Here is a 24,658-nt window from a genome sequence, read left to right as displayed (position 1 = left end):
ACACAAATCAGCTTGCATGAAAATTTCGACGTAAGCAGCAGAAGAAAAAAATCACTTATTTTTTTTAAGAAATTACAATTAGGGCAATGAAATGTTATTTGAGATTGGCTGATACCATCCAAACTTTTTCCAGTGATTGGGCGCCTCAATATTCAGTTCAAGGCAATAATGAGTACGAGATAGAATCATTTATACTTCAAATTATCTGCATACCAATTACATTTATTCTGCACAAGACATTCCAAAATGAATTTCAACATTATCTCTATTTTTTTTTTACTGCTTTCGCATTTTCAATTCAACGAACTCCTATTGACCATATTCACAACCCGAGGTGGATACAGTTGACATTTAGCAGAACTGAGGAATGGTTCACATCCCACATCACAGATATCGAATAATAATTAACGAGGCGAGAACTGGAAGGAGTAAGGGACCCTCTTACCCTCCATGGGTCAAGGATTCTCGACATCTATATGCGAACGGAAGAATGCAATTTCACATCCCATCGCTATCTCAGATGTATGTGTATGAACCAATTGCGTGAACCCATCAGACTTCATATGCCATCATCACAAATCCAAGCTAACTTAATCCACTGCATTAGCAATTCCTGGTACTTAAGCCAAGGGGGTTGCTTTTAACCTCCAACTTCAGCTCTGAAAACCACTACTAAAACGGTGTGTTCCCAAAGTAACTGATTGATTCTGATTTTGTAGTTTGAAGAACTATTTTTTTTTGAAAGTCTCAGCTGTGAGGTTTACAAGTTTCGGAAAATTTCCGAATACGTTCCATGACTACAGGAATGTCCTTTTCAGTCAACATGGTAAAACAACACCTAAACCACCCAGGTTCAATACAGTGACAAGAAGATCCCGGAGTCACGTTAATCTTAGCCACATTTAGCAACTTATCCCACAGCTCAAGCTCCCCTTTCTCACTGTATGAGCGGATCATCCCACTCATGTTGGCCCAACAGTAGAAACCACCACTACTTTTCGTGCACTCAATACCCAATTGCTTTAACCCAGTCACAAACTCAATATACATCCTTTGAAGCCTTTCTCTACTTGTCTTGATGAACTTATCAATGAAGTTTGTATCTGAAAGCACTGAAATGAGCAAACGTTGGGTTGGAGCTGAAATAGATGAGAATCTTGCTAATTTCTTGGCAGCGGCCAAAACATTCTCATTATAGGAGTACATTACCCCAGCCCTGAAACCCGGAAGAGATAGATCTTTTGACAGACCATAAACTATATGAACCCTATTTCGGTCAAAATCTTCCGAATCAACGATCTCTGCTAGGCTAACAAACTCCTCACTTCCGTGAGTGGACCCTGCCAGTATCTCGTTAGAAATAATGTGGATGTTCTTTTCTGTAGCAAAATCCAAAAGGCCATAAAGTGTTTCTCGATTGAGCAGATTGCCGACAGGATTTGATGGGTTGGAAATGATAATTCCACGAACTTTTAGACCGCGTTTTTTAGCTTGGGTAAATGCTCTGTCAAGAGCAGTTGTACTGAGACTGAAGCCGTCTGAACTGCGGCAAGGAACAGGTATGATCTCCACCCCAGTTCGCCATTTTACGTCCCTGTCAAGACTAGATATTGTGTATTGAGGTTTAGTTTTCAGATATGGGAAAATGACTAAAAGAACATACTTTTGCAACGGAGCTACAAACTTACTCCGGGTAATAAGGTGAGGGAACAAGAAATGCATTTCCCGCATCTGCCAGGCAGAAACTGAGAATCTCAATGGCAGGGGTTGCTCCAGCTGTTAAGATTATTTGTGACGGGTTGAAGGACACTGATCTATCCATGACTTGGGACATGAATCCAGCTACAGCCTTTGTTATCAGAAAAATTAGTGTCAAAGGGAGAAAGACCAAAAACAATAAAAACTGGAAGACAAATCATGTTCACATACACGGAGACAACATCCACTGTGCACAGAATTGAAACATGGAATATAGGTTGCACAGCTTTAAGGGTTAATATCCACGAGAAATGAAGACTAAATAAATACATGAGTACATTAGAAGTAATACCAAAAATAATGAAAAGCCGGGATTAATTTGACTTATGTGCTTCCCAGAAGACATGTGGGAGTGTGAATACCAATGCCAGGTGTTTAGATGGTTAGAGACATGAGAAATTGATAACGGATCCAAGATAAACACCACATCAAATACTTCTACTAGCTACCCACAATCAAACACAAAACAACAGAAAGCAACAAAAGAACTTTGGACATTAACAGGAACAGTCTGCCTGCCACAATATTCCACAATTAATGAGAGAACAGAAATTACAAGGGTTTATCCATCTAGAAAGTGACTCAAATATTTAGCAAGTGCTCAAAGCTCTGATGGCATACCCAATTTATCGGAAGTTGACTATAATATAAGTGAAGTAGTAAAATGGTTAGAGAGCACACAAGGAATAGACAATAGAAACTAGATAACAACCACAAAAACAAGTTCCATCCTCAATATGATGATCGGGTCGACCAGGCCGGATCATGAGTACTCATACACTACAAGCACTGCATTCCGGAGAGCTAAAGGCCAAAGCTTAAAGACAGAACAGGAACTTCAGGTGTTTCGGAATGAACCTTCACTATTTCACAAGCGCCTAAAGATTTGGCAGTACCCCATTTACAAAAGTTGACCATAACACAAGGGAAGTCAGACAGGTTATAATAAATGTAACTTCATGCCAGAAATAGTCACAGTTTTAAAGTCAACCAAACAACTATAACCAAAATTTAAACCAACGTGGCAACATGGAAAAAGCATTTAGACTTAGAGAAGATACAAGGCAAACACTGAGAACAATAGCATAATGGCGCTTTCGCATACTGAGTGAGGTTTCTGCAGCGTGAAAATCATTTATTATCATGTTCTAATCCAAGAAAGAAACATAAACAACTGAATACATACTTCCACTTTTATATGAATACAGTAGTAGTCAAATCAAATTGCTTACAACTTTATTCCGTTTCAGCATGTCTATAATGCAAAAAAATCCAAAAGAGTGGAACAGGTGTTATAGCCAACTATTGATGCCATGCCATCTATTGAACTGGAACCATTGTCAGGGAGCAGCAATATTTTCAAGATCCCAAGGAACTCAAGTATTCGGAACCAAGCGCGGAATAGTCCCCCAAAATAACATTTCAGTTGCTTGTACGTATCTATGGAGTATATAAGACTATAAGTCCTTGTTCTCTGGTAAGGGTCTGATCAATGAAAAGGCAATGGGAATAGTAAACTTAAACATCTATCTCATCCAAGTATAATCGTAGTATTTTATTGCACTGGTTCCTTGACTTTGCATCATGACCAACTTTTGATGGATAATCATCTTTAACTAAATTAACGTCAATTGCACTAATCCTTACGTTGTACACTAGCTACCATCATAAATATAGTTAACATTCTATCTATGCAGAACAAGACCAACTTTCTCTTGCTATAATTTATTTTAACCTGTTGACGAACTTCACTGATCAATTTCCATCACCACAGAAAAAGGGTTAATGGAAAAACGCCACAGAACGATACAAATTCATAGGGTGGGCAAGCTGGAACACATGAAATCCACAAAACGACATAACAGTACTTTGAACATTACCACTTTCATCTCCATCAGTCCATCAAATGGCTGATACGTTGCAATACCCCGGATGCTCAAATCCCCGCCAATAATTGAATCCTTTGCATTCTCTGCTAACCACTCTTGAACCAAATCCAAAGACAACTACAATCACCAAAACCCCATAAAAAATTCATCAATTACAACTCAAATCCAATCAATTCATAACAAACCAAACATTTCTACGACACAATCTGCAACACGACCCTTATTCCACAATGGTTTTATGATTTTCTGCTATCCAGTATCCACGACCCATGAAATGTGTCGGAAACAAAACACCCAAATACAAGATATCTAAACGACTCAACCGAGCAAGCCCAATTAGATAAACTCAAAACCACAATAAACAGACTATTACAGTTGAAAAAATGTTTCAACTTTGAACTTTCGACACCCAATTGTTGAGACCTAGAGAGAGAGAAAACTACGTCGCTTCATCTGTGTATCGTGTACGGCTTGATATATTGGGATACTTCCGGGGTACCGCAAAAATCACAGGGAAAAATCTTGGCACGTGTTTAGTGTACCCGGCAAGTATTTAGAGGTACCATGCCAAGTACCGGTACCTGGTACGTTCTACGAGTACGCCCGGTTTTAGAAGTACCCCTGCTTCATAGACGATTACCATCCACTATCCATTACCCACAAAGCGTGTCGAAAACGAAAACAACACACAATCCGCAAGATAACTAAATGAGTAAACCGAGCAAGCCCAAATAGATAACTTCAAAACCAAAATAAGCGGATAATCACAGCTGAGAAAATGTTTCGACACCCACTTTCAAAAAATAAAGAGGGATAAAACTACTTATACAAACTCACCCTATTCTCAGCCAATCCAAGCTGAATAATCCCATCTGGGTTAGTCAAACAATCATAGGAATCCTCCGAAACCTTGTTTAATCCGACATAGTACGGACCATCAACTTGCTTGGCAATAGAATTAGCCCTGTAAGACAAGTGGGCCCCTCCTCTCGGGGACATAAAAGACCGAGACTGAACCCTGTGCAAGACCACCTCCGCCGCCGCCGGCGGAGGCGGCGGAGTGGAGGCGGTGCGGTTCTTGCGCTTGAGGTAGAGTTGCAAGAAGTAGAAGAGGACGCAGGGTATGACTGACCCCAAGACGAGGCCGCCCCTGCCCTGGACTACGCCCTGTAAGGGCACTATGACCCTCATGGCTGTTGTAGCTCCTCCGCCGCCACGTGCGGTGCTGACTTGTTTGGTGGTGTCTTCGTCGGGTTGAGTTGGTGGGTTTCGGGTCCGGGTCATGACTTACACATGGTGACCCGACGGAGAGGTGGCGGTGGCGGAGAGAATTTTGTTTTGGGTTTACCCTTTTGGGAGGTGGTGGCGTGTGGTGATTGACGGAGTGTACGAAGTATAGTTGGAGAGAGAGAAGAGTTTTCTTCTTTTCCTTTTTTCTTGAGGTGCTGAGAGAGTAGATGGATCCTCTCTCCCTCTCTCTCTACAGGTTTTGGATTTTTCAGGAGAAATTTTGACGATTTAGCGCCGTTCCTCGTTTTGGGGGGGATAGAGACGGGATGGGATCTAGTCGTTGGGATCTTTTTGTGGGAAATGTAGTACTATTACAAAAATGCCCATTGGGATCTATTCATTCACAACCTAAAAGTCGCTCATTTAAATGAGCGTGAGCGTGAAAGTGTCTATAAATATATCTCAAATCATTAAAATTAATGAAAGCAGTACGAGAATTGAGAATATGAGTGCAGAAAATTTCAAAAAATTATGTGACTAAGTTGGCATGCCTTTACATAAAATTTGAGGGGACGCACGATATTTGTCAGTTCAATTGAATATTTGTATAAGTAAAATATGTTGATGTGCCAAATAAATAAATAAATGTTGATTTGATGACCACGTTTCAAACTTTTATATTGTGGCTAAAGCTGCAAACAATCTGAGATGCTTGCGAGCAGTTGTGGCTCGGCTTGTTAAGACAAGGCAAGATTTGGCTCGCAAATGTTCTGCTCATTCATATAGGCTCGACTTGTTTAAAGAGACTCATCAAGTAAATTAGTTAGGCTCGGCTCGGCTCGCTCATTTGCACCCCTAAATTTGTGCCAAAAAGAATTGCGCTTTGCTTGGTCAGTTATAAAAAAACCACATTACTTTTGAGAATTTTTCGGATTAAAGTAAAGTGATATAAGAACAATACTGAAGTCTCAAATGTCATGTTATTATTTCACGAGGTTAGTTTAGTCCAAGTCTCATATGCCATTTCAACTTTGTTTTTGCACATGTCTATGTATTCAATAGTCAAGAATGAGAATTTAGAAATTACTATATACTACATAACATCTAAAGCCTAATTATCATACCCGAGCAATGTTGTTCAAAATTTTCAAATATTACTTCTAAATTGGTACTACATTCACAAACGTACCCGAAAAATACGAGTGTACAAAAGAACACCTCATTATCACTTGAGGTTTGCAATATTGTTTATGCCAGATAGGCATTTGTTGTGGCAACCATTTTTGAATTACTACTAAACTGATCCTTAGTTAAGATCGATGGGATATTTATTTAAATAAACAAAGGTAGTAATTTTTTTTCAATTCAATTACAGTTATTATCTTTCCAATTTTAGCATTGGTTTTTTCTTCTAATTATTAAGTTGATGCATCCTATCAACCTGAGAGGCTTTACAAAACCTTTTCTAACCAACTGGGTTCCAGATTCGATGTACCTGGGTGTGTAGACGTCTGTTTGTGGTAAAAAGTAGCAATGTAGTCGACTAGTAGTAAGCAAGTGGAGTGTAGTTCAATTAGTGCCTCTCTTATACTCCCATGCACATAGGGCATTCATCCATCTTTCTAAGTCTCCTAGAATAGAGTAGATTATATATGATTAACAAAAGAAAAAGAAAAAGAAAAAAAGACTAGTGGTAAGTTCCAATCACAATGGTCCATCATCCTACTGTTTACCTAAGAAACATTAATTGTTGTAATTAATCTACTAATCTAACAAAACTCAAGGGATTGGGCCAAATAGTTATGAGAAAGTAATAAGTGTTCCTCTATGAGATCACAGGTTTTATTTTCACGGAAACTAAATATTTTAAGCCTTGGGGTCATTGAGGGTTATGCTTGGTCGTTACCTTCTTGGCCTTGAAATTAGTTGAGGTGCGCGCAATGCCCTGGACATCCGATTATAAAAAAAAAATAAAATCTACTAATCTAATGTTCTCTCTTGTAATCCCATAATCAAAATTTTCAGTTGCTTAAGATGACAAACTTCCAGCTTTGCCCTTCAATCGCCCCATTTTATAAAGCTAATTTAATTCGAAATACCGAAATTCTAAAATTCACACGCTTTCATTTTATTTATTTTTTCCGGTTTTTTGCTTTACTCTTTCGAAGCTCAAACTAGCCTTTTTAAATCTACTAGTGCAACAATATGCCATTGCGAACCTCAATCACTGTGAACATAAAAATATGAACGAAAATTTCTTGAGCTGTATTAAATTGCACATACCCATTCTTTGTTGACCATCAATTCTACGCTTCTAAGATGAGGTTCGCAATTACTCTCAATTTTCTAATTCGTCAGCCACTTTTTTTTTTTTTTTTTAAAAAAGTAATCCAGAGTGTCCCAAGTCAGCTTGCGTGCACTTTAAATTAATTCCTACAGCTCATTCCACAGTCTTTTCATACGCTTGCACTTGGAGGCGAGGTGGCCTCCAAAGGTTGCTGGCAAGAGAAATTGAACTTGAGACCACCAGGCCAATCCCTTGGGTTGTCCATCACTTGTTTATCACACATATACATACCCATTATTTTCTAAAATCCATACAAAGTGACATATATATATATATATATATATATATATATATATATATATATTATATTAGAAGATAATATTGGTTCCTTTGATGTGATCCGATAAATACAGTACTTGCTTGGTGTTAAAGAAACAACAAGAAAATAATGCAAAAGTCTCTCCTCTCCATATATGTAGTTGAGGATTGGTTCAGAAATATTCTTGGCCGTGCCAAGATAGCATGATCGACACCATATATGGAGAAAGAAGATAACACTTCCCAACTGTGTGATGGATGTGAACGTTTGAGGCTATAAATCATCCAAAGTTGGTTGCGTATATTATAACAACACCAGGCTAGCTAATAAGACAGCCTTTGTTGTGGGTCTGAACCTTTGACAAGCTAGGGTGTTTGGCTGGAGAAATTTTCTCCCTCAACTCCAAATGAGGAATAGCTCCAAAATGGAATCTGTCACCATTGTCCTGAGAAGCTACGTGTTGCTGTTGGTGCATCGCTACCACGTCCTATGATCCCAAACGATAACGTATGGACTACAGAATTGCTCGAGTTCCGAAGTAACTAGGACAATATTAATTATTCCAGGAACACGGAATAAATTACTGAGAAATTATAAGTCTTTTTCGATAAAGAGAATATACATTATTGATGACCTGGAGTTGTGGCTCAAGCGATCGTGAGTCGGTACTTAGTTACCAGTGTGTGAGATCTCAGGTTCAAGTCGATGGAATGATGTCGACCTGCCGTAGTAATCTTAACTCTACTACTAGGGAAGTGCTACAATACACACTATTTATTTGAGTGTGTATCATATGCACTCCCTTTGAAATACATTAAAATGTTATGATTCCCAAAATGTTATGAATGTATTACTCAAAAGTTACGAATCATATGATGAAAAGTTACGAATTTTTAGTATAAAAGTTACGATACGAAATAAAATGTTATGAATGATCGGTCCTACAAATAATTTTTTTATGAGGTGGCACAATATAAATCACACAATAGATGCATATGGTACACACCTTAAATGAGTGTGTATTGAAGACTTTTCCCTACTACTATGTTTTAACATCCCATTATATTTGGGGGGGGGGGGGGGGGGGGGGCGGCGCAAAAGACATTGTTGGGCAATTGCGATGGGCGGTGAACTCTGTGGTGGACATTCCATTTCCTATTAGCCCAAAACAAAAGCTGCCTTACAATTTTTTGTTTGGGCCATTGGTCCGGTCTCAATCCTACAAAAGTTTTCTCAGTCCAAAACTATTTTAACTTGCACGGCATCTCTTACAATAGCAAATTTACTTAGGCCACATCCTAAACTTTTTTGTGGTATATATTTCACTTTTCGTGATTTTTTTTGGAGCAACTATTCGCAGCTCCGTATTTTCTCTCTTAGTTCACTATATTTTGGTAAATAGTTATTGAAAATCATACATAACATTTCGGTAAATAGCTATTGAAAAAAAGATTATATTTCGGTAATTATATGTCGAAAATATGTTCAACCTTGGGTAAATAACTGCCGAACATACATTTTCGGTAAATAGCTATTGAAAAATATATTATATTTCGGTAATTGTATGCTGAAAATATATCTCAATTTTGGTAACTAACTGTCGAGTATAATTGAAAATTTTTAACAGGCTAAGGGAGAAATACGGGCTGCGAATAGTCGCCCTCTTTTTTTGTTTGCGATTGTAAAAGAATTGGGGGAAAAAATTCAAAATACCCCCAATCTTTATTCTAAATTTTAATTTGACTCCCAACCTTTTAAAAAATCAATTTTACTCTCAACGTTATCTTCCATTAGTCAAAACGCCCCCTTCCATCCGAATGACTAATCGATTTCGTTAAAGGCTCCGTTAAATAGCATCCTGATCGAATTTCGATGATCTAAGCCGCTCAATGTGTTCATAACGTATTTTTAAGGGAACCCTCAAGAAATTAGCAAAAACAAAAAAATAGACTGGAAATGGCTTCATCCGAACAGTTTTTTATTGAACAGTTCAATAAAAAAAATGCTCAAATCAAGCCCTTTCCGGTCAATTTTTTTGCTGATTTCTTGTGGGTACCCTTAAAATCACATTCTGAACGCTGAGCGGCTCGAATCGTTGAAATTCGATGAGAAAAAGGAGGTGCAGACCGAAGCAAAATCCGGATCGGTCCGCACCTCCCTTTTATCGATCGAATTTCGATGATCCGAGCCGCTTAATGTGTTCAGAACGTGATTTTAAAAGTATCCGTGAGACATCAGAAAAAAAAATGACTGATTTGAACAGTTTTTTATTAAACTGTTCAATCAAAAACTATTCAGATGAAGTCCTTCCTGGTCAATTTTTTTTGCTTATTTCTCGCGAGTACCCATAAAATCACGTTCTGATCACATTGAACGGCTCGGATCATCGAAGTTCAATCGGGTTACTTTTTAACAGAGCCTTTAACGAAATTCGTTAGTCATTCGGACGGAATGAGGCGTTTTGATTAACGGAATATAACGTTGGGAGTGAAATTATTTTTTTTAAAAGATTGAGAGTTGAATTGAAATTTAGAGTAAAGGTTAGGGGGTATTTTGAAATAAACCTCTTTTTTTTTTGGTATTTTTTAGTCAAAAACGTTCATGGACCCTCTTATTAGGGGTCCGATCTCCTCTGTCACGAAAATTCCTGTGCCGAGGGATTTTATGACCGTTGGATTGTGTGATTTTTTTTAATGTTTTAAATCCAATAGCCGGAAAATCCCTCGGCACAAAGGCACAAAAATTTTCGGCATAGAAAATCCTGTCCTCCGTTATTATGCATCTGACTTATGCTTGACTTCTGCTCTTAGTATGCTTAGGACTCTCCAATCCTCATTTTGGACAGGACCGGACCAGACAGGACAGGACAATCCAAATGTTGGCCGTACACGCGCCCCAACAATTAATAGTCTTAATTTGTTGAACTGTAAGATAACATCAAAAATCTAGACTACTGATTGCCGAGATAAGCGGTCGGATTTTGCGTGTCGAGTCTAGTCCAAAATGAGAACAAGCGAGAATCAAAACTCAAACCATCACTATCGACAGAACTTGCCTAGGGAACTCCTATAAATTTCAACTTGCGCATAATCTGTTGGATTGGCGTTCATCGTTGATTCGGATTGGAAGATGCTGCCAAGCAGAGGTGCTTGGCAGCGGTGCCGAGCGCATCTCGGCCGTCCAAAAGTGTTTTGGATGGCCCGGATGTAAAGGTACCGAACGGATTTAAAAAAAAAGAAAAAGAAAAGGAAAAAGATGTTTCGATTCGGGCCGTTGATTCCAAGATGAACGGCCGGATTGGCCGCTCGGCACCCGCTCGGCAGGGGTGCCGCTCGGCAAGGTCCCCGGGTCCCGTTGATTCAACCCATTTGATGCAACATCCAATTGGCCCTTTTACTACGAGGATGAAACGTTATTTGTCCAACACCTTTTGCACATTAAGGCTCTGTTCCGGAAACATTCTTAAAAAATAAGTACTTATTTTGCCACTTCTCATTCAAAAATAAAAAGGGTCATTCCACAAAACTCAAATAAAAAGTTCCTTTCACATTTTCAAACTCAAAAATAATGAAATGAAAAAAAAAATTCAATTTTTTTTTGCACCGTATAAAAGATTTCAATGAGATCTATCAAACAAGATCCATAGTGATAGGAAAATTATTTGCGTAAACACATGATTTTTGAGCTTGAAATTGTCTTATACAAAAAATAAGACTGTTGATATGATACTGGGCGTTGGCGGAGGGAAATCGTACGGCGGCCGCGCCGGGCCGGCTCCGGCCACCGAACGGCCGATCCAAGCCGTCCAAAAATTCTAAAAAAAAAAACGGAGGGGGCTTTCGTGGGAATCAATGGCATCCGAGGTGTGTAGGGTGCTTGATCCGAGCACCCATTTTTCTTGTATATATGATCAAGCACCCTACATGAAAAAGGAGTACTCAGATCAAGCACCCTACACACCTCGAATGCCATTGATTCTCGCGTAAGCCCCCTCGTTTTTTTTTTAAAGAATTTTTAGACGGCTCGGATCGGCCGTCCGGTGGCCGGAGACGGCCCGACGTGACCGCAGGTACGATTTCCCTTCCCGGCCGGTCGGTACCTATATAAATTCTTCCAAAATAAGTACCAGCCTTCTTATTTTTAGGAACAAGCCTTCTTATTACACAAAAAATAAGTTCTTATTGTGTTTTTGGAACGGGCTCTAATTGTACATCAACAAAGAGTCTTACTTCTACATTGAATACAAGCACAAAACAAATGTCTATGTTGGATATGGGTTCAATCCTCCAAATTATATGTACGTGGTTCAGTTTTCAGCTTCTTTCTGCTCATCGGAGTCCTTGTTCCCAGAGCTGTGTTTGGTTAACGATGAAACAAGGGAGAGAGGGGTCTTTGTCCAGCGCCTTATATCGTAGGCTCTTTTGATGGGCTTCTTCTGGTCCTTTCCGTGCCTGCGCTTCGTTATGGCAATGGCAAGGTCGTTCGGAAACAACGTGTGCCACACGAAGGCATGGAGGAGGGTGGATACGAGCAGCACGCACACCATCGCAGATGACATGAACGAGAGAGTCAGAGCGAGGCCCTTGGTTATGTCCGAAGGCACATGCTCCGCGTACTTGATTGTCGCTAATGATGCTGTGGTCATGGGGAAGGTGTAAGACCACCATGCCACTGAAAACCTGCCCAAAAAGACAAAACGATCATTATATAGAATCGTGTGTTGTATATATGTTGTCTTTTATAAGTAAAATAGTTACTTTTCGAGACAAGTCTAACTCTCGAATATACAATACTCGTGGATCTCTCCTTGTGTATAGAACGATATACCACTCCTGTAGAAATTTCAACCAGTAACTGCATAAACCGAGTGATGGGCTGATGGCTAACCAAGGGGATTCCAGGGGAAAATTTCAGGATGGATGAAGCATGTAGGAAATAAGTGAAGCAACGCTGCTACACATAGATTTTTGCACACAAATCATGTACAAATCATGATGTGGGACCCACTACAAGTCCCACACAAACGATCCAAATCGTTCATTAAATTTAAAATATTTTTTCAAAGGTCCTCGTGAAAAATTAGCTCAATCCGATATCTATAGGTACTCGATCTAATCATTCAACTTTTTATTAAGATTTTCGGATGATAAAAAGTTATTGAGCTGATTTTCTTTGGGGGGGGGGGGCTTAACAAATATTTTACATTTAATGAATGAATTGAATCATTTGTGTAGGACCTGTAGTGGACCTCATGATTTGTGCATGATTTGTTTAAAAAAAATCTGTGTATGTAAACTTACTGTTGTCGAAACAACTACTCCCTCCGTCCCAAATTCTTTGTCCGGTCGGCAAAACGAAATGTTAAAAATAATGCAATTTTTTCAAGAAAAAATTCAAACTTTTTTCACAAATTAAAAATACTCATTGATATCTAGTAAGTTGTTGAAAAACTTTTGATTTTTTCTTGCAAAAATTATGTTATTTTTAACACTCCGTTCCGCGGACCGGACAAAGAATTTGAGACGGAGGGAGTACCTCCCTGTTTCCGGACATCTGTGTGCGAAACATATTCCATCTTTTTTAGGCTAAATAGATAGATATGCAACTTAATTGAATTCAATGTGCTTTTTCTACTCTAAAAACTTATTGAAATCTTAAGCCATGAAAACCACACGGAATCAAAAGCATACCTGAAACCCCAGAAGAAGTTGATCCTCACAACCAGCGAAACATACAAAAACAAAGCAATGAAATAGCAAGTCCTCGACAACCCATCAAATTCCCCATAAATCCCCTCCCAAGCCACACTTGCCGCGGACGGAGCCGCGATAAACATCGAATAAACCGGGTGCAACTCCTTGGGCAGCGCCTCGCTCGTCGGCAGCCTCTGGTACAGCGTCACGAACACCACAAGGTAATGCGCGAACCCCACCGCCCACAGAAACTTGGCCGGCTCCATCCACCCCACCTTGGCCGCCAAAATCGCCCCGACAAAGTTCCCAACCACAGACAAATGCGACGAAGGGTTCGCCACCTTGCACAGCCTTCTCTTCCCCCCCGAGAGCCACTGCCCGTATATCTTGAGCTCGAGGAAGAAAACGGGTGCCATGAAAACGCACCAGATGGCCGGGTGGGGGGCGGAGGGGCAAATTTTCGGGGGCACCCCGATGACCAGGAACATGCAAACGATCCAAGGGGCGAAGAAGAAGTTGACACGGACCGGGTGGAAGTACTCGCGCCTGACGGCTTCGAAGTAGAAGATGCATTTCAAGAAGTAGGTGATGGAGACTAAGAGGAGGACTAGGAGGGCTAGGAGCCAGAGGGAGAGGTTGATGTGAGGGGGAATGTGGAGGAACTGGGTGGATGGGCTTGCGGAGAGGGAATGCCAGAGGATGGCTTGGCTGCTGAGGCCTAAGCAGATGCCGAAGCAGCCGATTGGGAAACGGAGGAGGAACGGCCATAGCTCGTCTTTTGGGAGGAGGATGTCTTCATAGTCCTGCAATTACAGTTGGAGCTCAAGTTAATTTTGTTTGGAACAAAAAAATGGATATATCTATGGGAGTATTGTTGGACTTTACTGCATCTATCTCGGGGCTGAACCCTGAGATCTCATCGCTGAAACAGTATGTTTAGCCTCACCAAGCGGCTTTGAAGACTTGAATCTCCAAAGCATTGAACGAGAAACTTCAAGTACATAATTATTGAACCGGTTATTTAGTGGTGAGCACAAGCTAATTGAAACATTTTATGAATACAATGAGAATGGCTCCATTAATTAAGACCGGATTGTGCATAGCAAAACATTGGGTCCATCCTAAATTTGTTGATTTGATCTGAAATGTTGTCTTTTGTTGTCTTGCCAAGCAGGCATTTTCTCGTGAAATTCAAGTCACTTGGACATTTATAGGTATGCAATAAGACATATTTTTTCTTTAAAAAAAGAAGAAGCTAGGATGATTTTTAAAATAAACTATAAAATAAAGATACTCCGATCACATGACTAACAATGTCTGATTGACTTCCATTTTTTTTTAGAAATCATCTACTCAATGAGACGAAAACAACCAACATAAAAGTATCGGAGTACAAGTTAAGGATTTCATTTGAATTACCTTGACTTGGTCTAATTCAGGTCCTCTAAGAGCAGCAAAGTATCTTCCAGCAGGGACACTTCTATTGACAGACTCATCCTCAGCCACTCCAAATCCCAACCCAAATCCATCATTTCTCTGTCTACCAAGTTCACCACTCTCCTTCTTCGGAGGCAACAAAGAGTTCTGTTTCCGTAGACCCGATTTCGTCCTGAAAATGCTGAAATCCCCTCTCCTTCCTTCAACACCGCCTCTGTGAACGGAACCAAACCCTCCAAAGCTGTTCCCACTCCTAGAAAGCATTTTTCGCTTGTCATTTTTAGCTTTGGATTCTTTGTTGAGAACCGAAAAGCCCGTCTCTAACGAGACCTGCCTGCTGAGCGTAGCACTTCTTTGTTGTCTCTTGGCTTCGCAGGTCTTAGTCAGCTTGGTCAACCGCTTCTCTGCCTTCTCGGCCAGTTTAGTCGCTCGAGTCCCTTCTTCCTCCTCCTCCTCCTCCTCTTCTTCTTCCTCCGGGACTTCATGGATGTCGACAAAATGATTGCCGAGAGAATTCGGAGAAGTTGCTCTAGTGTCCATTTTTGTTTCTAGTTGATCTTTGTTCATTATAGGTCTTCTTTGTGGTTCATATGCTCCTCTCTCTTCTTTCTTTTTAAGCATGTAAGCTTGTGTATCGTGATGTGGAGACATAACTGGAGGATCACGAGAAGATCTAGAAAAAAGAAAGAAAGATACAATTGACTTACAGAAGGTGTTAATTTTGGTGGTGCTAGCTGGCTAGTTGTTTGGCAGATGAAATGGGAACCAACAGTCTCCTTTACGAAGGGTTTCCCGTGAGAGGAAATGGGACAGTTTGTGGCTAAGGAGCGCTGGTAGTTTTAAGGGTTTAGTCCAAGTTGGTGGAATGGGAGAAAAGAGAGTGTGGCATGCAATGAGAAAGATGGTTTTCAGCATGTCACGGGGCTTGGAAATTAAGGGGAAGTCATACAGCATAAAATTTAGGCTCTGTTTGGAACTCAAGGAAAAGAAAGAAAAAGGATTTTTTATTTTTTTTTGGCTTTTATTGTTTGGATGGAAGAAAAAGAGAGAAGAAAATTAAAATTTCAAATTTAGGGAATAGTAAATTTTTCCTCTCATTTTCCTTTTCTTTTCCTTTCCTTTCCTTAAGTTCCAAACGGAGCCTTAGGGAAAATCCTAATACACACCCGACACACACTATACTTCTAATTAACAAGTTGCATTGACTTAGAGATGAGTTGAGCAAGGTTGGGTGGTAGATTGTTCAATTTTTAGTATAGAAGTACGAAACTTAAAAGGCAGTACTGTTCGAGTTTGGAATACAATTTTGTTCAATCATCCACCCAAAAAAGTAGGTGAACTTTACCCACTCAGCCCACACCGAGCTCCACTTGAATGATCAGATCTGCGTTGGTGTTGTAGGGCTTCACATTTTATTTGGATGAACGAAGAATCAAATAGATTGGATAGCAATAGCAATAAATGCTTGATCCAAGTATTCAATTGTATGGTCTAAAATTCAAGACTAGAAATTTTAAGATTACTATACAGTGAAGCTCGGTGTGTAGCCCACGCAGAGTTTAGGTAATGACGTTGGTGATTAAAAACGGATCTTAATTACTTCTTAGTTTGTTGAGTCGTTGCATAGTTTGGGCCTCTAACAAACACAAATTCTTCCAATTTACTACCTTAAGGGCCCGATTGGATCCAGTATATCTCGGGTGTATTCGCTTATAACCCCGGATAAGGGGTGATGAGACTGGTTTAGGATGCTTTGGCATCGCTATTTGCAGCTATATTCGCTTCTCCCCCTTCTTCGCGTATTCACCCCAATACGGTGGAAGAGGTACTAAACTATGGCTACCTCTGGACCGAGCAATAGATAATCTGGTTGTATACAGGTGATTTTCTAACATTTCTGCCCTCCCTAATCCCCCTCTTCATCCTCGATCGCTTTATCTCCTTTCACACTGTACAAAAACGCAAAAAAGCTGTCTTTTGTTGTGTGATTCTGTGTGCGATTTTGGTGGTGATTTTGAGCGATTTCTTGCACGATTCTGGTAAGATATACACCTGCTCTTGATTTCGATTTACACTAGCAGGAACGATCTGTTGTTATTTGTGATTTCTTGTTAGGATTTTTGATTTCGATTTCGATTTGTAGTTAGGGTTTCGATTTCTGTTAGATTTCTTGTATATGGACTTGATTATGGTTTCGTTTTTGTTGATTTCAGCCTGATTTGTTGGTATTCTTCTGTTAATCCCAGAGAACAACTGTAAACCCCCCAAAAAATCAACTATTACTTGAATACAGAACATGCAAACCAGAAAACAGTAGATTATGCCATTTTTTGGTTAGGATTTCCTGATATTGAGCATCAACTAGTTTTGCAATATATAAGTCTGACTCTGTATATACTAACAGAAACAGATGTGCTCATTACAAAAAAATAAAAAAAAATAAAAAAGAAGAGAGAAAGAGATGTGTTCCTTGAAATTTGGTAATTAAATTTGTATCTCAATAATCTTGTACCAGATACTCCTTATTTCTTAGTTTTACTGTCACCATTGCATTGCATGTATATCACTGATAACTTGGTTCCCATTGTAGTTTTCTTGTCATTTTGAAAAAAATTGTTAGTATTTATTAATGGCAACATTCTGCATTGGAAAACATATTAAAGAAAAATTTGGATATGGTTAGTAGTGTCCTTTTGTGATTAGGTTGCCTGGTTTGGGCAAGATGTGTTTGTTTTTTAGGTCCATTTTAAGCTCCATTGTACAGGTAAAGGTTTTGGTGCCTTCAGTTGATCATAGTTGATGAAACAAGTTGAGCATTAGCCACATTGAGCATCAACTGCATTTTTTCACTCATCTTGCTCTGCAATTCCTTTTCCTTTTTTCCTTTGCTTTTTATTGTTTTTTTCTTCTTTTCATGTTTTAGTAACTCATTGAGTCTGTTTTCCATGTGCAAGCATGTCTGTAGATTCTGAACTAGTATACATATGTGGGTATTTACTAATTATGTATATTGAGGCATACGTGCCTAACGACATACAAACGAGAGAGAGAGAGAGAGAGAGAGAGAGAGAGAGAGAGAGAGAGAGAGAGAGAGAGCTAGCTGAGGTTGATGTTGCCCATTAATTCCACCCTTGGGTGGATTAAATAGTCCTAGGCATAACTCATCCGGGTATTGAAATGGGCTGCCAAACGGCAAACCTTGGTTTATGTGCTTATCCAGGCAGATAAGCTTATCCCCCTTGCTAAGGCTGCATCGAATCGGGCACGTTATTTGTTGTTTCATATATAAGTTAAAATAGTGTCGTGATTGTATTTTGCTGAAATCTTTACGTGATATTAATCCTACTTCATTGTAAATAGGATCTACCTAAAAGGAGAGAACACTTATATTTGTAAATACGGACCTGCCAATAGCAGCTTCATATCACACTAGACACTCTTATTGCTCCAACTGTTGGCAATAAATTTACAGCGTTTTACTAAGGGGACTTAAGCAGATGTCTAGCAGTCAAGCACTTGTTTGGTAGATTTTTTTGCTTCATAAGTAAAGATAGGAATGTTAATATATACTAGACTGGGTATCTTTGAATAATAGTTGTGCGTTATTACTGTAATGGAACAACTATTGCACAGTTCATATTTGTTTTACTGACAGATGGGAGAGAAGAAACAAAGCTATGTGTTGATGCAAATAGTTGGTTAACTAGTTTGGGTAGTTTGAGAGTTGAATATAGAAACAAGCTTATGCTAATAATTCATTGAACTAAAATGTCCACATCTCATACCCAAATTCAGATGGTTTATGTTTTAGATATATTTGACCGTCCTATATTTTAGGACAGAACTTTATGCAAGTTCTTTCTCACCTATTGAACGTCTCTGCTCTATGACTATTGTTCTTTAGGGTTGATAGGATGGCAAGATTAAACAGGACCCAAATAAGGAGAAGAAGAAATGAAATGACAATCATGGCGTTATCCGCCTTCGTTAGTTCTACATTGGCTGTGTTTCACCTCTACTTCTTCATCACCTCCACAAAACGACGTCCATGTCCACACTTGTCTCCTAATCCGAACTTTTACCAGACCCAAGTAGATAACCTCAATCGGCTTATGAGGGGTAATGAAAGTGATTGCTACGATCAGTTGAGGGTGAATAGACATACGTTTATGAGGTTGTGCTTTTTAGTCCGAGGTGTTGGATTAGGGGATTCACACTACGTATGTCTTGAGGAGAGGGTTGCCATTTTCTTGTGGATCATTTCACACCATACAAAGCAGAGGTGTACGAAATATGAGTTTTGGAGATCGGGTGAAACAGTAAGCAGGCATTTCAATGCCATGCTTCAAGCCATCTTGCGGCTTTACAACATGCTCCTAGAAAAGCCCAAGCCTATTCCTCCTAACTACCACGACAGTAGATGGAGTTGGTTTCAGGTACACTCAAGTTCAATGAATGTTATTTCTTTCATTTTCAATCATAAACTCTCCCATAAGTACTCTTCCCCATAAGTTCTCACTTCACTTGTTTCATAATTTCTTCTAGAATTGTCTTGGGGCTTTGGATGGGACATACGTGCCAGTTAATCCCCCGGCAGTTGACAAGCCACGGTATAGGTCAAGGAAGGGTGAGATCTCTACTAATGTCTTAGGTGTTTGTACTCGGGATCAAAAGTTCTCCTATGTATTGTCTGGTTGGGAAGGCTCGGCCACAGACTCTAGAATTCTTCACAATGCCATTACAAGACCCACTGGCTTGAAAGTCCCGCATGGTACATTTCAAATCCTAAGTTCATGTTTCCTTTTGAGTCCATTACATTTTCCGCAGTCAATGTCGTAACTTCCATTGGTTACAGGACATTACTACCTTGTGGATGGTGGCTATACAAATGGGGATGGTTTTCTAGCACCGTACCGTGGCCAACGGTATCACATTAACATTTGGAGGCAAGGTGGCGTCCCGGCTACGAAAGAGGAGTACTTCAACATGAAGCACTCCCAAGCTAGGAATGTCATTGAGAGAAGCTTTGGTGTTCTTAAGATGCGATTCACACTATTGAAATGTGCCTTCTATTACCCCAAAAGGACTCAATGTCGTATTGTGACAGCTTGTTGCCTTGTCCGTAACCTCATTAAGAGAGAGATGTCGAACAATCCTATTGAGGCCGAGTATACGCAATGGGAGCAAGACAATCTACATAATGTGGAGGTTGATGACAACATTGGTACCATTGAGGCTTCCAATGAATGGACTGCGGGGAGGGATGCATTGGCTACCGCTATGTTTAACAATTGGTTAGGCAATGGTGGGGGACTAGTGGAAAATATTTGAGACATTTGTATTAATAAGTGTTTGAAGTATTTGTAATTGAACTTAGTAATTGTTGTGTGGTATGATCTTGTAACTTTTAATGCTTTTGTATTGCGACATCCAGCTTTCCTAGTTAATCGAAGTCATTATTCAATGTTATACTCCTTTTATATACCTTGTACTACTTGAATGCACTTGGCAGCAATGACTACCGAAGAACCCGAACTTGTTAAAATTGAAGGTCCTTTCAAAAAGCCCCGTAAAACTTGGAGGCAAGTGGAAGAGGATACCTTACTCAAGGTTATGATCAATGAGCTTTCCGAAAAGTGGAAGTGGCCTGCTGAAAATGGGTTTAGACCCGGGTTCTTCACACACTGTGAGGTCGAGTTGGCAAAGTTGTTACCAGATGCACACATTAAGGCCAATCCCCACATTGACTCAAAAGTAAGGTATTGGAAACAAACATACCATAATATACTTGATATAACTGGTCTTAGTGGGATGAGTTGGGACCATACCAACAAACGCATTGTGGTCGATGACCCAACGGTGTGGGCGGAGTACGAAAAGGTAACTATCAATGGTTTATTTGATAGTTCATGCATGTGATTTTGTACTAATAACTTACAATGTTTGTGTAGGCCTAATCAAAAAAGGCCAAAGGCATGAACATGAAGCCATTCCCAATGTTTGATGATTGGGTTGTCCTCTTTGGAAAGGATAGGGCAACGGGGGAGGGTGCAAAGGATCCGGTGCAAATGGCAATGCCGGATGTATTTGGTGGACCGGATGATGTTTACATGCCCCACTTTGGTCCAGAATTTGACGATTCATTCTTCAATGAAACCCCTTCCACTTCCACCCTTACTCCCACACGTCCGAACTCCTCACCTCCGGCCTCCACACCTCCGACCTCCACACCGCATAGGTCACTCCCGACCACCACTCCCCGACCGACCTCGACCCCGGCTAATCCTGCTCCTAAGAAGGGGAGAAAGAGGACAAGAATGGGTGAGGAGGAAGAATCCTTCCATGCAAACATGAATGCTTTTATGAAGGATACCTCCAGCCATATGGGGGCAATGGTGAACTCAGTTGGGTATGAACGACACCTATCGGAACGTCGACAGAACGTTCAGAACGAGCTCGGGAAGCTTAATATCACACTTACACAAAAATTCAAGTTAAGTGCTGTTATTTGTGAAGAGGAACAAAGGGTGGACAACTTCTATGGGTGTAAAGAGGAGGAAAGGCAAGAATATATTGAGGTCATCCTTAATGGTGAGATCTATGGACCAATTTGAAGTGGCCAACAGTGAGAATATTGGTACCTATTTTTTAAAGAGGCCAATATTGCAAATGATATAAATAGGGTTGGCATTTTTTGTGTAACTAAGTAATTTTATAACTAGTGGTATCAATTTTTTGTGTAATTAAGCACCGGTGGATGTGTAATCACTAAACTTTGTAATCTTTTGACACTAAACCTTGTAATATTTTGACACTAAACCTTGGTTCGATGATCACAATGCTATGTATTGTTGCATTTGGTGTACCTTTTGGTGAATGTGAGATTCTAACGGGAAAAATATTTGCATGACAGGTTATGGGCAATGATGAATGAGTTCACTTGTTAATGAAGGTAGATACCTTGGCGGGGTATAATTTAATGCAGCAATGAGTACCATTTTCATTCCCAACTTATATTTGCTGAGCCCTCACCATTTTTTAGTTGTGCTTGCTGGCAACTAGACAGTGTCAGTGTGTGTGTGTGTGTGTGTGTGATTGCAGTCCAGTGCAATGTGCAAGTATCACAGGTTTTACTTAGCACTAGACACTATGCTAAACTGCAGAAAACAGCATGCCAAACCCAGAAATCAACTACATGCAGTCATGAGTACCTTTATTTGGGCAATGATAAATGAATTCAATGAATAATTAAGGTAGATATCTTGGCGGGGTATAATTAAATGTAGCCATGAGTACCCTTATGATTCCTAACTTATATTTTCTGAGCCCAAAAAAGTTTTCAGCTCTGAGTACCCTTTTAGCAGGCTATGTTCATGGGTTTTCTTGTTGTTTTGTGTTGTTTCTGGGTTTACCATGCAATTGGCAGGCTGTGTGTGTGTGTGCTCAGTTAAGTGCTGTGTGTGCAGCAGATTTTTGGTTCAAAAGTCAAGGTTTTGTGGTTAAAAAAAGGGCAGATTTTTTGTCCAAGTTAAGTCTTGGTTGATGGTTGAAAATTCAGTGGTTTGTTGGTTAAGAAACCCCATGAATAGCAGGTTAGTTGGTAAAATTAGTGGATTGGCTATGATGATATTTGTTCTGAGCCTAAGGATAGGTGGTTTGACATATATTGGTGGATATGGTCTTGCTATGACTAGCTTAGCTTTCTGTTTATGCTGTTGCTGCTGGTGTTTCAATTGCTATGTTAAGTGAGTGTGTGTTACAGGTGGCTATGATGTTGTAAAAGCTTAGTCAAATTTGATTGGCAATGCTGTTTTCGGCTGTTACCATGTTATTTTGTTCTATTTGAGGGCAGTTTTCTGCTGTTACCATGCTATTCTATTCTGTTGGAGGACAGTTTTCTGCTTATGAAGTGATGTTTTCTACATTGACCATGCAGTTTTCTGCTGTTTAAGTGCTGTTTTCTGCATTTACCATGCACTTTTTTGTTGTTTAAGTGTTATGTTATGCATTTTTCTACAGTTTTTATGGGTTATGAAAAGGTTGTATAGTTGGCTATGATGTTAAATAATCTGAGCCAAAAGGCACAAAAAAACATGTTAGGTACTGTCGATTTATAATCCCACTTCTCAAGTGGCTTTGGATTTAAAACCAGTGGGGCAGATTTTTGGTTCAAGCTTGTGTGTACAGCAGGTATTTTAGCATGCTTTTTCTGATGGGTGTGTGTGTGTACGTGTGCCTTATCCAATGTGTGCTACTGTTTTCGGGCACCGTTGGGGTGTGATTTTGGATTGTTTTTGGGCTGCCCCTCTGATTTAGATATATTTGACCGTCCTATTGTTGTGAGTGTGTGCATCAGCAGGGCTGTATGTGGTTGCCACTGGACACAAAACAACATGCTAAATTCAGAAAACAACATGCTAAACTCAGAAAATAGGTATATGGGCATGAATGTGTGTGTTCTCTTTATTTATGGATAATGATGAATCAATTCTATTATTAATTAAGGTAGATACCATGGCGGGGTATCATTAGATGCAACCATGAGTACTCTATGATTCCCGAATTAAATTTTCTGAGCTCAATCCAGTCTAGCTATGGGTTTAGAAACCTGTTTTCTTGATCTGCATGTTATTTTCTGCAATGTAGAAGGCTGTTTTGTGGGTTTGGTAGTGATGATATTTGATCTGAGCCCAAGGTTGCTTTCAAATTGCATTGGTACCTGTTTTTGGACTGCTGTGTGTGTTGTGTTGTTGCTGCTGCTGTTGTTTTTGGACTGCTGAAAGTTTTTGGACTGTTGCTGCTGTTCTGGAAAGTTTTTGGTTACACTTCGGCATGCAGTGTACAGGGTTTTTTTTCAAATTGATTGTTGTGTGTGCAGCAGGTTTTTGGTTCAAAAATTTTGAGGTTTGAATACAGTTTTACTGCACATTGCTATGCAAGTGCAACATCTGCTACTGCTCTATGTGTGTGTGTGTCCAAACTGCAGTTTTAATGGAGATTGGAGGTTGTTTAATGCAATTTTTTGAGGGATTTGCAGTAGGTGTATGTGTGTGTGTGTGTTCCAGTAGGTGTGTTTGTGGTTTTAGCATCCAAAGAGGTGTTTGTGTTGCTGTTGTGTCCAAACAGGATACACCTTTTACAAAATCTGGTGCTGCTACTGTTATGGCCGATTTTTTGTTCAAACTAACTGTCGTGTGTGAATCAGGTTTTTTGTTCAAAAAAATAAAGGTTTGAATGCATTTTGGGTTCCAAACTGTGTCCAAGATTGTGCTTGATGTATCAACCGGGCCCTTATCCAGATTTTTTTGGCTATGATGATAAATTTTTCAAAGACGTGTTGAGGACTTAGGCGGGGCAACATTAGAAGGTCAAATTGGGCACTAATGTTGCAGCCTACTAGTCCTTCAAAAAGTGGTCTTGAACTTACAAATTATCTGAGCCAAATGTTAACAACTGTTCGACACGTATCTAAGCACGCCACCGAGTCCTACAGGAAAAAGAAGCAATGGAAGACCAAGAAGAGGATGAAGCATTGTAATTTTTTCTTAGGTTTCATATGTTGTATTTTGTTGGCACATTTTATTCGATTCAGAATGAAGGTGTAAGTATAAGTTTGAGAATTTCGAAATGAAGATTGTCTTATGTAGAGCAAAATTTTGTGAATGGACACGAGTTGTTCATTTCTTGAATGGAATCGAGTTGTTAATTTTGAATTTCTTCATTGGATCATTACTATAACTCTTTTTTTAGACAAATGATTTTTATTGGTAAATTGCGTGTCCCTCATGTGTCTAACTCGTGGATTCAGCTACAAAAAAAATACATGAACAATATGAAAAATCTTTGCTAACAAGAGTGTATATAGAATTGCAACATCTCCTCCTCCTACTCGCTCCAAGCCCGGTGTGCCATTCAAATGATGCAAAAAAACAAAAATGTAAAACTAGATATTTAAATGGAGATATGTGGGATGAGATAAGAATAATGAGTGCTATTTATAATGAAATTAACCAATATTAATGAAATAAAACAAAATATAATAACC

General features: G+C 39.6%; 4 protein-coding genes across 5 annotated transcripts; 2 read left to right on the top strand and 2 right to left on the bottom strand.

Annotated features, from left to right (window-relative positions):
* Window positions 1-136: 136 nt before the first annotated feature.
* LOC131331868 (1-aminocyclopropane-1-carboxylate synthase 6-like) lies at window positions 137-5,197 on the bottom strand. Its single transcript, XM_058365811.1, has 4 exons — window positions 4,485-5,197; window positions 3,639-3,764; window positions 1,689-1,849; window positions 137-1,603 (listed from the first exon to the last, which is right to left on the bottom strand). Exons 1-4 carry the CDS (start codon window positions 4,929-4,931, stop codon window positions 748-750), a joined length of 1,590 nt encoding a protein of 529 aa, XP_058221794.1. The 5' UTR covers window positions 4,932-5,197; the 3' UTR covers window positions 137-747.
* A 5,638-nt stretch (window positions 5,198-10,835) lies between these two features.
* On the bottom strand, window positions 10,836-15,288 carry LOC131331867 (guard cell S-type anion channel SLAC1). Of its 2 annotated transcripts, XR_009201542.1 has the most exons (4): window positions 14,596-15,288; window positions 13,174-13,979; window positions 11,695-12,162; window positions 10,836-10,926 (listed from the first exon to the last, which is right to left on the bottom strand). XR_009201542.1 is itself a non-coding variant. In XM_058365810.1 (3 exons), the coding sequence occupies exons 1-3, from the start codon at window positions 15,262-15,264 to the stop codon at window positions 11,790-11,792; spliced, it is 1,848 nt and encodes a 615-aa protein (XP_058221793.1). In that variant the 5' UTR covers window positions 15,265-15,288; the 3' UTR covers window positions 11,621-11,789. The 2 variants fall into 2 exon arrangements, 1 of the variants encoding a protein (XP_058221793.1); XM_058365810.1 differs by lacking the exon at window positions 10,836-10,926 and having other exon boundaries at window positions 11,621-12,162.
* A 2,698-nt stretch (window positions 15,289-17,986) lies between these two features.
* Window positions 17,987-20,124, top strand: LOC131331866 (uncharacterized). The gene is made up of 3 exons (XM_058365809.1): window positions 17,987-19,049; window positions 19,159-19,384; window positions 19,469-20,124. Exons 1-3 carry the CDS (start codon window positions 18,528-18,530, stop codon window positions 19,942-19,944), a joined length of 1,224 nt encoding a protein of 407 aa, XP_058221792.1. The 5' UTR covers window positions 17,987-18,527; the 3' UTR covers window positions 19,945-20,124.
* Window positions 20,125-20,202: 78 nt separating this feature from the next.
* On the top strand, window positions 20,203-23,605 carry LOC131332650 (uncharacterized). Its single transcript, XM_058366947.1, has 7 exons — window positions 20,203-20,493; window positions 20,565-21,204; window positions 21,715-21,740; window positions 22,313-22,375; window positions 22,466-22,558; window positions 22,714-22,803; window positions 23,492-23,605. The coding sequence occupies exons 2-7, from the start codon at window positions 20,589-20,591 to the stop codon at window positions 23,603-23,605; spliced, it is 1,002 nt and encodes a 333-aa protein (XP_058222930.1). The 5' UTR covers window positions 20,203-20,493; window positions 20,565-20,588.
* Window positions 23,606-24,658: the final 1,053 nt, after the last annotated feature.

This window comes from Rhododendron vialii, chromosome 7a (genome assembly GCF_030253575.1).
Source record: "Rhododendron vialii isolate Sample 1 chromosome 7a, ASM3025357v1".
In the NCBI taxonomy this organism is placed as follows: Eukaryota; Viridiplantae; Streptophyta; class Magnoliopsida; order Ericales; family Ericaceae; genus Rhododendron; species Rhododendron vialii.
This window is presented reverse-complemented; position numbering and strand designations above follow the sequence as displayed.

Excerpts from the sequence above, each read along its gene's own strand:
- LOC131331868 (XM_058365811.1), bottom strand. The coding sequence starts at position 4,931 with ATGACCCGGACCCGAAACCCACCAACTCAACCCGACGAAGACACCACC. Across the intron at positions 3,765-4,484 it reads TTGGATTGGCTGAGAATAGG|TTGTCTTTGGATTTGGTTCA; the intron begins GTGAGTTTGTAT and ends TGGTGATTGTAG. Across the intron at positions 1,850-3,638 it reads GACTGATGGAGATGAAAGTG|GCTGTAGCTGGATTCATGTC; the intron begins GTAATGTTCAAA and ends CTGATAACAAAG.
- LOC131331867 (XM_058365810.1), bottom strand. The coding sequence starts at position 15,264 with ATGTCTCCACATCACGATACACAAGCTTACATGCTTAAAAAGAAAGAA. Across the intron at positions 13,980-14,595 it reads CTGAATTAGACCAAGTCAAG|GACTATGAAGACATCCTCCT; the intron begins GTAATTCAAATG and ends CTGTAATTGCAG. Across the intron at positions 12,163-13,173 it reads AACTTCTTCTGGGGTTTCAG|GTTTTCAGTGGCATGGTGGT; the intron begins GTATGCTTTTGA and ends CTTTTTGGGCAG.
- LOC131331866 (XM_058365809.1), top strand. The coding sequence starts at position 18,528 with ATGGCAAGATTAAACAGGACCCAAATAAGGAGAAGAAGAAATGAAATG. Across the intron at positions 19,050-19,158 it reads GTAGATGGAGTTGGTTTCAG|AATTGTCTTGGGGCTTTGGA; the intron begins GTACACTCAAGT and ends AATTTCTTCTAG. Across the intron at positions 19,385-19,468 it reads TGGCTTGAAAGTCCCGCATG|GACATTACTACCTTGTGGAT; the intron begins GTACATTTCAAA and ends CATTGGTTACAG.
- LOC131332650 (XM_058366947.1), top strand. The coding sequence starts at position 20,589 with ATGAACATGAAGCCATTCCCAATGTTTGATGATTGGGTTGTCCTCTTT. Across the intron at positions 21,741-22,312 it reads GCAATGTGCAAGTATCACAG|CTTTCTGTTTATGCTGTTGC; the intron begins GTTTTACTTAGC and ends TGACTAGCTTAG. Across the intron at positions 22,376-22,465 it reads TAAGTGAGTGTGTGTTACAG|TTTTCTGCTGTTACCATGCT; the intron begins GTGGCTATGATG and ends ATTTGAGGGCAG.